Source organism: Ammospiza nelsoni, chromosome 12, assembly GCF_027579445.1.
Source record: "Ammospiza nelsoni isolate bAmmNel1 chromosome 12, bAmmNel1.pri, whole genome shotgun sequence".
Taxonomy (NCBI): domain Eukaryota; kingdom Metazoa; phylum Chordata; class Aves; order Passeriformes; family Passerellidae; genus Ammospiza; species Ammospiza nelsoni.
In genome coordinates this window covers 7,478,775-7,489,057 of record NC_080644.1, presented here as the reverse complement: position 1 = coordinate 7,489,057, position 10,283 = coordinate 7,478,775, and the positions used below count along the sequence as shown (strand labels likewise).

Here is a 10,283-nt window from a genome sequence, read left to right as displayed (position 1 = left end):
TCCTTCCCGGTTCCTCGCGGTTCCTCCCGGTCCCTGCGGTGCCACCCGGGCGGTCCGCGGCCCGGGCCTGCTCAGAGGGCGCTGCGGGTCTGCCCGGCTGCGGGCCCCTGCCCGGGCTGCGGAGCAGCAGGAACGGCCAGGAGAGGAAAGGTTGATAAATATTTTATTGATTACAAAATAAAAGATCCCAAAGCAGAAGCGACGGCGTTTGCCTCTTGGTATCAAAAATGTAATCACAGGCACCAGTCTCTTTGCTGTAAGAGGTACATGGCTGTCTTTAAAATATACTGTTTACTCCTTTTCCCCAAATAACCTAATGAAATACTAAAAATAAACAGTAACATTAAGTGAGTGTGCAGGGAGCACCTGGCCCTTGCTGACACTGCAAATGCCCCAGCAGACAACAAATGCTGCCTGTAAGCTTTGCATGGGGGAGAGGGCTCCTTTTGCCATGGCTTTGGGCTCCAGAGGTTCCTCCCAAGGCAGGTGGAGGAGGATCCATGCAGGGATGGCCTGGAAAAGCCCTGTCTGTGTCCATCTGCCCCTGTGGCACAGCCTCACCAAACCTGCACTCTGCACAGGGGCTGCCATGAAAATACCGGGGAAGGAAACCCAGGAGGGAGAGAGGAGGTAAAGGGTCTGTGACACTCAACATCCAAACCCCAGGATCCCGTGCTGATGCTGAGCCCAGGGGCTGCACTGCAGTGTGCCTTAGGGGGATCCCCTGGGCTCAATCACACAGGGAGCACAGGCACTGCAGGGCATGTCCCCAAAGCCAGCACCTAAGGCACATACTGCTGCAGAACAAAGTCATAAAATCTCAGAAGGATTATAAAAATACTGATCTGGGTTTTTCCTTGCAGCAAAAGCAGGCCTGGCCCCATCCCTGTCCATCCTCCTGGGGTCTCAGCACCACTGTCCAGCCAGCACTTCCTGGAGCCACTGCCCCAGGGACGTTCAGGCTCCTGGGAAAGGCACAAGGTGTGGCCACGTCTCTTCTCCCTCCATCATGTGCTGCTCCAGCCCAGCCACTCCAGCAAGCCTGAGGTTCCTGGGCCAGGCTGGCAGGGAAGCAAGGCACAGGTGAGACAGGGAAGAGGTGGCAGTGTCCGCCCCAAGCATCCCGTGCTAGGGCTCCTGCTGGTACTGGCTCTCTGTGGCAGTGAAGAAATCCTCCAGAACACTCTGTATGTACTCAAAAGTGGGGCGATCCTCGGGTTTGATCTTCCAGCACCTCATCATGATGTCATAGAGCTCCTCAGGGCAGTTATCTGTGCGGGGCATCCGGTAGCCACGCTCCAGAGCCCTGATCACCTCCACGCTGGACATCCCTGGAAAACAGGGACAGGAGAACATCACCTGCTTTATCACTGCTGTCTTTGAAAGTCATAAAATCCCCAAACCCAAAACTTCTCTCCTTTTGGGCAATGTTTCCAGGAAGGGAAAAGTGGTTAGAGGGGCTGGGAAGGGGAAACTGCTGCTCCTGGTCAGGGAAACGTGGACAAAGGAGATGCTGGGTTATTGTAGGATGGAGTTTTGTGCCCCAGGACAGATGGGGCTTATAATCACTTTGAATAAATTAAAATCACTTTGCATAAATTCAAATGGTAAGTCTGTGATGAGCCATTGCTTCCAATGAAAAGTCAGTGCAAGGGCAGAGCTGCTCCTCAGAACAGCCTGTTGTGCCGCCCAGATCCACCACAATCCATTTGTGGTAGCATTTACAGAGTAACTCCCCATTGAAAAAAGGTACCAAAATAATTATTAGTATAAAATTAGGGTGGTCCCTAATGATAAGGATTTACAGGGTTTTCCCATGGAGCTGGAGAAGCTCAGGTCACATGCATGGGGCCCAGAAGGTGAAATGTCTTTTGGAAACAGAGGAGGCATTTAAGCTCCTTACCTGGGTAGGGGATGCGTCCATAGGTGATGATCTCAGTCAGGAGGACCCCAAAGGACCAGACATCTGATTTTATAGTGAAAGATCCGTAGTTGATGGCTTCTGGTGCAGTCCATTTAATGGGAAACTTGGCACCTGGGCAAAGAGATCCAATGGGAATCATGAGCCCAACCCCAACTGCTGAGAAATGCGTGGTGAAATATGGGGAACAAGAAACAAACAGAAGAGGAACAAGTGAAGTGATGCAAATGAGAGGAGCTTCCCTCTGCCCATGTACCCAGCACATCCCTCCCGGGGTCAGGACCACCATGGGGGCAAGGGAACCCCCCAAGCTGTCACCCCCAGCACCTTCCCGGGCCGTGTACTCGGTGTCCTCGATGACCCTGGCCAGCCCAAAGTCTGCAATCTTGCACACCAGCACTGCTGACACCAGGATGTTGGCGGCTCTCAGGTCTCTGTGGATGTAGTTCCTCTTCTCAATAAAAGCCATTCCTTCTGCAATCTGCCACAGGGGAACAGGGCAAATGCAAACAGGCTGCTTGAAATAACACACACCCCCTCAGCACCAGAGAAGTCAATTGCTTCTGGCCAGCACTCAGAAAAGGGTGAAAGGAGGCAGGAGATGGATGTCCCATCCTGGAAGTGTTCAAGGTCAGGCTGGACAGGGCTTGGAGCAACCTGGTCTAGTGGAAGTGTCCCTGCTTGTGGCAAGGGGTTGGAATGAGATGAGCTTTAAGGTTCCTTCCAACCCAAACCATTCTGTGACTTTCCTGTATGGAAACTGCTCTACAAGCAGGAAATCCCTTACAGAAGAGGTTGGGGTTTGGGTGAGCAGCCCAACATGACACCTGTGATCACCAGAGGCTGTGAGTGTTTGCAGGGCAAGGTGTAAGTGGGCTTCATCCACAGCCATGAGGATGTAGAGGAGGAGCAAATAATTCTCTACTCAGGGAAGACATGAGGCCAGTCTCCAAATACAGCCACAGTGACTCACTAATTGCTGCAGGAGGGTCAGTATTCCAGAGCTTCCTTAGCTGGGGCAGAAAAGCATAGTGGAAGATGCCTGAGCTCTTCCAGATTAGTTTCTGAAGAGTCACCTGTGTTTGTAGACAGGATGGCTGTGATGGCCCCTGACAATCCCCCCCACCCCTGTGCCTTCTGAAGTCCCTGCACTCGGTGCTGTGTGTGCAGGTCTCAGCCTGATCAGGCAGAGGTGACCTGGTGTGTGCACAACCAAACCCCAAAGCTGCCCTGTTACCCCATACCAGAGTCCAGAATGTGAAGGGGCAGGAGCAGCCAGAGGGGAGATCCCCCCTCCTTATCACACCCACACAAGCTGTGGGTAAGGTGCAGCTCCCACAGAGCTCTCCTCACTAAATACAGAAGTAGCCAGGCAAGAGCGGAAGGATCATTTCCATGACCACAGATGCATTTCTGCCCGCAGTGACTCAGCCCCAGCCCAGGGGCCAGGCTGCTGCCTGCTGTGACAGCCCTTCAGCCTCTGCTCTCCCCAGAGCTGCTCCAGCAGCCCCTCAGATACATGGGCTGAGCTGGGGCTGGCAGGAGGCAGCTTGCTGAGAGCAGATGGTGCAGGAGAGCACAGCTGATGCACAGACCCCAGCACAGCCAGCTCCAGCAGCCAGTGACCTGGTCTCAGCCCACAGCGCTCCCATCCTGGATTTCCTATTGCTCAGGTGCCTCTGTGAAATATTTGAGCTCAGCACAAAGGGTCCCTGGGTTCAGTCCTCACCCAGGGGCACTGCAGAAGCAGCAGGGGCTCAGTGGTTGTGCAAATGGTTGCACCTGGAGTGAAGTGCTTAACATCCTGTTCTGCTGTACTCAAAATCAGCTCCTGAATATATCCCTGAAATAATTATCTGTGAGTCCTCCTGCCTCTCCAGCTGCCTTCTCCTGCTGTGACAGCCCTCTGTGACTTTATTGAACCACAGGCCTCCCTAGGCATTCCCCTGGGACAACACAGCCTGCTGTCCTCCCTCCAGGACACTGGGAACCATGCCTGGCTCAGCCCCTCGTTTATTGGGAGCACACAGGATCATGCTGCAGGATTCCTGTAAACCCACAGGGCTTCACACCCCTGTGGTGCTGTCCTGAAGCAGTGCTGAGGGGGTGGGCTGGGTGTGTGGCCATGCTGGGTTTGTGGAGCTTTGGCCAAGTTTGCAGGTAAGGTTTGCAGGTAGCTGTCACAGCAGCAGCAAATTAGAAATTATAGTTACCAGTATAAATAGTTATCAATCATAGAAATTGATAACATTGTCCTGGGCTTGGTCAGACCACACCAATCAGCACCAGCACATTTGCAATTGTGAGCTGTGGAATTAAGCCCCATCCTCATCCTCGCTTCTCCACAAAGCAGAGTCGCCCATGGGCTGTGAGGGCTACAGGAACCATGGCAAACACAGAAATCAGCAGCCAATCCTCCCCAGGATGTGTGCAGCTCTGCTGTGCACTGCTCAGGTGCAGGTGGGCTAGCTGAGTGCTGCAGATATTGGTGTGGTGAGGGGGAAGCTGCCACTTCTCCTTTCCCACAGCCCTGCTCCTGTGAGGTCAGCGGGATGGGGATGGTGAGCAGGCAGTGGCTGCCCACAGGAAACCTCACTGCATCCCCAGCACTGCTCACAGCAGGCTCCTGGCTGGCCCTCCACAAGCTCCAGGTGAGTTCCCAGGCTACTCACTCACCCTTTTCAGGGATGCAAGGGGCACTCAGAGCTAGGGAAGGTCTGCTCCTTCCTCACCTGGGCAGAGAAGTCGATCAGCTTCGGCAGCGGCAGCTTGTTCCCCTCATCGCTCTTCAGGAAATCCAGTAAGCTCCCTGCAGGCAGGGAAAGGTGCCAGGGCTGTTGGTTTAGCTGGAGTCTGCACCCCCACTTAGGGTGGCACAGAGTCCTGAGGAGCCAAGCAGGACAAGGGGACTCTGGAAACAACTTGATCCCCATCCCACTCCCATGGATAGGCACTAGTGCAGGCTCCCTCTGCCTTGCAGAGTGCTTGTTCTCATCTGTCCCCTCTTAGGTGTCCCTCCTCTCCCAGTGCTGTCACCACATCCACTCTCCCAGCACCCTGCCCCAGAGCTGTGGCAGGAGCAGAAACTGCTCCCAAAGCCCTGGGAGTGGTGCAGAGCCCACAGCCAAGCCTGGGGATGTGGAAGGGATTGATCCTGCACCACCCCAGGAACCTGAGTGCCCACAGACATCCCTCAGGATGCAGACTGCACCTTTCTCCATGAATTCAGTGATGATGAAGATGGGCTCCTCCCTGGTGACCACTGCATGCAGCTTCACCAGCTTGTCGTGCTGCAGAGTCTTCATCAGGTTTGCCTCCTCCAGGAAGGCTTCCACAGACATGCTGCCCGGCTTCATGGTCTTCACTGCCACCTTGGTGTGCTTGTTGTAGGTGGCTGGGGGTGGCACAACAGAGCATTCCCACACTGCCCTGGGAGCCCTGGGCTTTGGAGCCACAGTCCCAGCCCTCCTGAGCTGCTGTGGGAAGGCTGGAGGCCACACACAGCCCAGGGCTGTCCCCACATGCCCAGCCCCAACCAGGCCCTGCATCAAGGCAGGGTCACCTCCATGTCCCTCTGCTTCTCTCCCTCCCTGCCTTTTCCACCCCACCATCCCTCTACCTTCTCAGACATCCCCCACTCTTCCTCCTTCACCACCACCTTCATCACCCTCCCAGCAACCTCCCCATGACTCTCACCCATCCACACTTCTCCGAACTGCCCGGCTCCCAGCTTCCTCTCCAGGCTCAGGGACTCCCGAGGGATCTCCCAGGCGTCTTTCTCCCAGGGCTTCTGTGGTTTGGGCACTCGGCACGGGTGGGTGAGCCTCTGGCACAGCCCATCGCTCTGACCTGGGGGAGCATCCAGGGCCATCAGCCAGCCTGTCCCACTGCCACACTGTGCTTCATGGGGAGCTCTGGCCACCGTGGGTGTGCAGGGACACCAGCACCACCGCTGTGACAGCCAGCAGCGGCCATGGCAATGGGGGAAGGCATGGAAGTCACTGCACGATGGCAATAGGGGAAGGTCTGGAAGTCACTGCATGTTACAGTCACAGCCCAGGGGTGATGGGCAGGAGCCCCTCAGCCTCTGCACACCCCCAGCTGCTTGGCTCAGGGACAAAGCCCCGTTTGGGAAGGGGGGCCGGGCACCCCAGGGCTCACCCTTGTAGTGCTGGACGAGCTCCTGCAGCGTGTTGAAGTTGTTCCGAGGGGAGATGTAGAAGCCGCCGCTGTCCAGGGTCCGGATCTTGTAATGCTTCACTGCCCCGCCCCGCAGCTCGTCCGCGTCCCGCACCGAGAGCGAGTAGGAGCCTGCGGGAGGGGACAGCTGGCACCTCCCCGGGAGCATCCCACGAACATTCCTGCTGCTGCTCCCGGCCATCCCGGCTGCACAGAGCATCGCCCAGCAGAACCAGCAGCGCCCACCCCACTGTGCTGCCACCACCCCTTCAGCCCCAGGCCTGCACCCAAACACCCAAAGCAGCCCCAAAGGGACACATCCCTCATCCCTGCAGTGGGATTTGGACATGTGGCAGCACCACAGGACATTGCAGGGGCACCTCCACGCAGAGCATGGGCCCCCCAGTCCCTCCCTGCAGCACAGCACATCCCCAGGGCTGGGGAGGGAGCTCCTCTTCCAGGCAAAGGGGGCGAGGGCAGCCCTTGGGGCAGCTGTTCCCCAGCACTGTGCCATGGACACCCCTCACACCTTTTGTTGTCTCGCTGTCCCTGATCATGAAGGAGCCAATCATGTTCCCAGGGCCAAGGAGCTGCCGCTCCGCATCCTTCCTGCTGACATCCTTGAAAAACCACCTGCAGCAGAGCCAAGGGAAGCCAGGAATGCTGGATGGGGCAGGACAGGAGGCAGGAGCGGGGACAGCGGCAGTGGGGAGGTGGGGGACAGCATGGGGACGGGATCTGGCATGTAGGGATGGACTCACTCCTCTGTCTCCAGCGAGTTGTCTTGGGCAACGTAGTTGCTGGGGATGAAGCCTTCACGTCCTGTCACCAGCGACCGTGCTCGCCACCATTCCCCTGACCTGTGACAGAAGTGGCATTGGGTTGGCTCCTGCCACCTGGACCTGGGCACCAGCAGCTCCTCTAGGGCAAATTCCATCAAAAAATCCCAGCAGGGCCACAGAAGCCATCAGGAGACCCTGGACAGGGGTCTTCAGCAGCACTTACTTCTCCAGGACCTTCATGCGCTCGCCCTTCTGGAAGCTGAGGTCCCCAGCGTTCATGGCCTCGTAGTCGTAGAGTGCCAGCACCACGCTGTCCCCCGGGCCTGCAGCAAGGGAGCTCCCTGGGCACCCTCCCTGTGCTGGGATGGGGTGCCAGCCACTCCTGCCATGAATTCTGGCCAGGACATTGGCCAGGACCCCCACAGCCCCAGCACCTCCATCCTCATCGTGTCACGTCTGGCCCCTCAAGGGAGCCCAGAGCTCCCATCCTTCCAGGATGTGCTCACCCCCAGGTCAGAGAGGATCTGGCCACGCTGCCCCCACACACTCCAAACCCCTGCACCCCCTTGCAGCCCCCTTGTACCTACCATCCACGGGCAGGGGGACAGCCATGCTGGGGACATTGGTGTTCTGGAAAGTGCAACAAAACCACAGAGTGACATCACAGGTGGCAGAGACCTGTTTCCCATGGGGGGGTCTTGGCCCCAACAGCAATGGCAGGAACAGGAGGGCACCCGAGGGGCAGCACCAGCACCACTTGACACAATAATCCACCCAGCACCAGCATCTCCACCCCCTCCCAACACCTTCCTTTTTTCTTCCTTTCTCCATAACTCCTGGATTCCCATCAGGTCCACCCTGTGCTTTGTCCCAGTGTGGCCTGGGCTCCCACCCCATTGCCCAGTCCCTGTCCTGGAGCACAGGCACTGCCAGTGCCCTCAGCTGTCTCCACTCTCGGTGCTGGTGGCACTGCTGAGGAGAGGGCCTGAACCCCCTGTGACAGCTCAGCCCTGAAATCTCTCATCACTCACCCTCTTGTTGGTGGCTGTGGGGTCTCTCACATAGTGGCCCTGCTGGATGGTGGGGCCAGGATCAGGATCAGGGTCAGTTTTTGCTATCTTCTCTTGGCCACCAGCTTCCTTTGACCTCACACAACCCATGCTGCAGCCAAGGAAGGGGAAGTGAGGCCATTGCAACAGAGGTGAAAGCCCCGCTCCAGCCCCAGTCCAGCCCATTCCCATCAGCTCCCACAGCACAAGGCCCCAGTGCTCTGCTGTGACAGGGAAACTCTGCTCCTCCCACAGCTTCAGGGCACTGGGGTGCCCTGTGACACTGCAGAGGAAAAGAGAACTCCTGAGATGCCATTGGAGGTAAAGTTTGGGGAGACAACAGCAGCAGCCATGGAGCAGCTTCCCTGCCCTTGGGGGATGCAGGACAGGGTGCAGGCACGGGGCACCACGGCAGCAGAGTCACACTCAGCATCTTCTGCACAGAGAGGCCCTGATCACTGTGAGCTCTGCTGCAGCTTGGAGGTCCCCACACAGCACCCCCATCACCACAGGTCCACACTGTGCTCCCCTATCTCTGCTGGGTAGGAGCTGCCCCAAACAGCCAGTCCAGGGCAAAGACAAATGCTCAACCTTCTCCAGCACCCCAAGAAATTCAGTGGGAAAAAAAAGCTGCAAGAGGCAGCAAGAGTGGTAAACCCCTTGCAAATGTACTTCCCTTGGCCAGGGAGACCTGGGTGCAGAGAAAGCAGAAGGTGTTGGTGGTGACAGTGAAGGAGGAAGCTCAGGGCTGAACCCTGGATGTGCACAGCACAGCTCTTGAGGAACATCAGCCCATGGTCATTCCTTGCCTTTCCCTGGGTCAGCCCTGCTCCCGAGGGCAGAGCAGGAGCAGCAGTGGCAGCCAGGACAGCTCATCGCCCTCACGGGGCACAGGCTGGGGACTGTGCCAGATCCATCCTGGCAAACCCAAGGTGCCCAGCTGAACCTCAGACGTGGCTCACACCATCACCATCACCATGCAGGTATTTGCTGCTCCCATCCCACTCCATCCAGCCCTACAGAGCACAAACACCCCGGGCAGTCCAAGGGTCATTTCCCCGGCTCCTGTGGCATAGCTGGCATTCCTGATGTGTCCCACCCCGGAGAGCCAGGTCCCAGGGCTCATGCGGTGTCCCCAGCCAGGAGAACCAGGTTGGATGAGGGTGCATCAGTTCCCGGAGCAAGGCTGCCCGCAGCCCTCTGCCCTTGCCCGTGCCTTCGGTCCCCGACAGCGCCTGCAAAGCCACGGGCGGGGACCCCCTCGTCGGGGCTGCACTGTGCCCAGCCGGGGCTGCACCGGGACCCCTGAGATTCCCGGCCATCGCCTCATCCCGGTCACCCAGGGTCAGCCGCTCTGACCGGGACCGGCCCGGCGCGGGGTGGGACCCACCGGGCTGCCCGGGACCGGCCGCGGGGCTCCCTCGCCGCCCTCAGGGCTCCGCGCACGGTTCGGATCCCGGAGCTCTCACCTTCGCTGCCGCCCTGGGGCACGTCCCCGCCGCCGGTCCCGCTCCCAGTCCCCGTCCCGGAGCCCGGGCTGCCGCCGCCGCTTCGCTCTGCCCCGCTGCTCTCCCGCCGCCTGCCCGGTACGGCCACGCCCCTCCCGGTACGGTCACGCCCCTCTCGGTGCGGTCCCGCCCCCGACTCCGACGGGGCGGGTGCGGCCGGTGCCTCCCGGGCCGGGCTGGGAGCGGGGACCACCATGCCTCGAACCGCACCCGCAGGAACATCCCAGCCCTGCGTGACCCCACTGCCCTTAGGGACCCCCGACGGATGCCAGAGCCCGTGTGTGCGTCTGCCGTCCCCGGGACACCGGACGGGTTTGGGTCCCGCACCCAAGGAGGTTTCCCCGCCTGGTGCAGGGCCATGAAGGGCGAGGGCACGGGGGGAGCACAGGACACGGCCTCAGCCTGGGTCTGTCCCAGGAAGGAGAAAAGAAAGCCCTGAGCATCCGTGGTGGGGTGCAGGACATGAGGGAGTGCAGGACACACAAGGGTGCCTGGGACTGGCTTTGTGAGGCACAGCTCAGCGAGGTCCGGGTATCCCTGGCTTTGTAGTGTCCCTGCTGGCCCCGGTATTCCCGTGCCAAAGCTCCCCTCAGAGCCCTACCCAGCTCCGCAGTGCTCCAGCCTTTCTTTTGAATTGCCCCTGAATTCAGGATGGAGGCAGCATCAGCAAGGGGACCCACGGCTCTGTGTGACCCTGGCCATCGGCTGCTCGCGTTCGGAGGAAGTAGCCAGGGTGGGAGAGCGCCACACCTCATGAGGGTTTGCATATGTAATTTTTTTTTTGTAGAAAAAATAAGTTGCTCCGGTAGCCCCAGCGCTGCTGCCCGCACACCACCCTGGGGCT

The 10,283-nt window shown here is 58.7% G+C and overlaps 1 protein-coding gene across 2 annotated transcripts; it reads right to left on the bottom strand.

The window, feature by feature from the left end:
* Positions 1 to 146: 146 nt before the first annotated feature.
* Positions 147 to 9,427, bottom strand: HCK (HCK proto-oncogene, Src family tyrosine kinase). 2 transcript variants are annotated; one of them, XM_059480593.1, is made up of 13 exons: positions 9,401 to 9,427; positions 7,914 to 8,043; positions 7,470 to 7,512; positions 7,106 to 7,205; positions 6,862 to 6,960; positions 6,630 to 6,733; positions 6,083 to 6,232; positions 5,618 to 5,770; positions 5,133 to 5,315; positions 4,654 to 4,730; positions 2,249 to 2,435; positions 1,904 to 2,035; positions 147 to 1,331 (listed from the first exon to the last, which is right to left on the bottom strand). In XM_059480593.1, the coding sequence occupies exons 2-13, from the start codon at positions 8,040 to 8,042 to the stop codon at positions 1,129 to 1,131; spliced, it is 1,560 nt and encodes a 519-aa protein (XP_059336576.1). In that variant the 5' UTR covers position 8,043; positions 9,401 to 9,427; the 3' UTR covers positions 147 to 1,128. The 2 variants fall into 2 exon arrangements, with proteins under 2 accessions (XP_059336576.1, XP_059336577.1); XM_059480594.1 differs by having other exon boundaries at positions 2,249 to 2,402.
* Between the last annotated feature and the right edge of the window lie 856 nt (positions 9,428 to 10,283).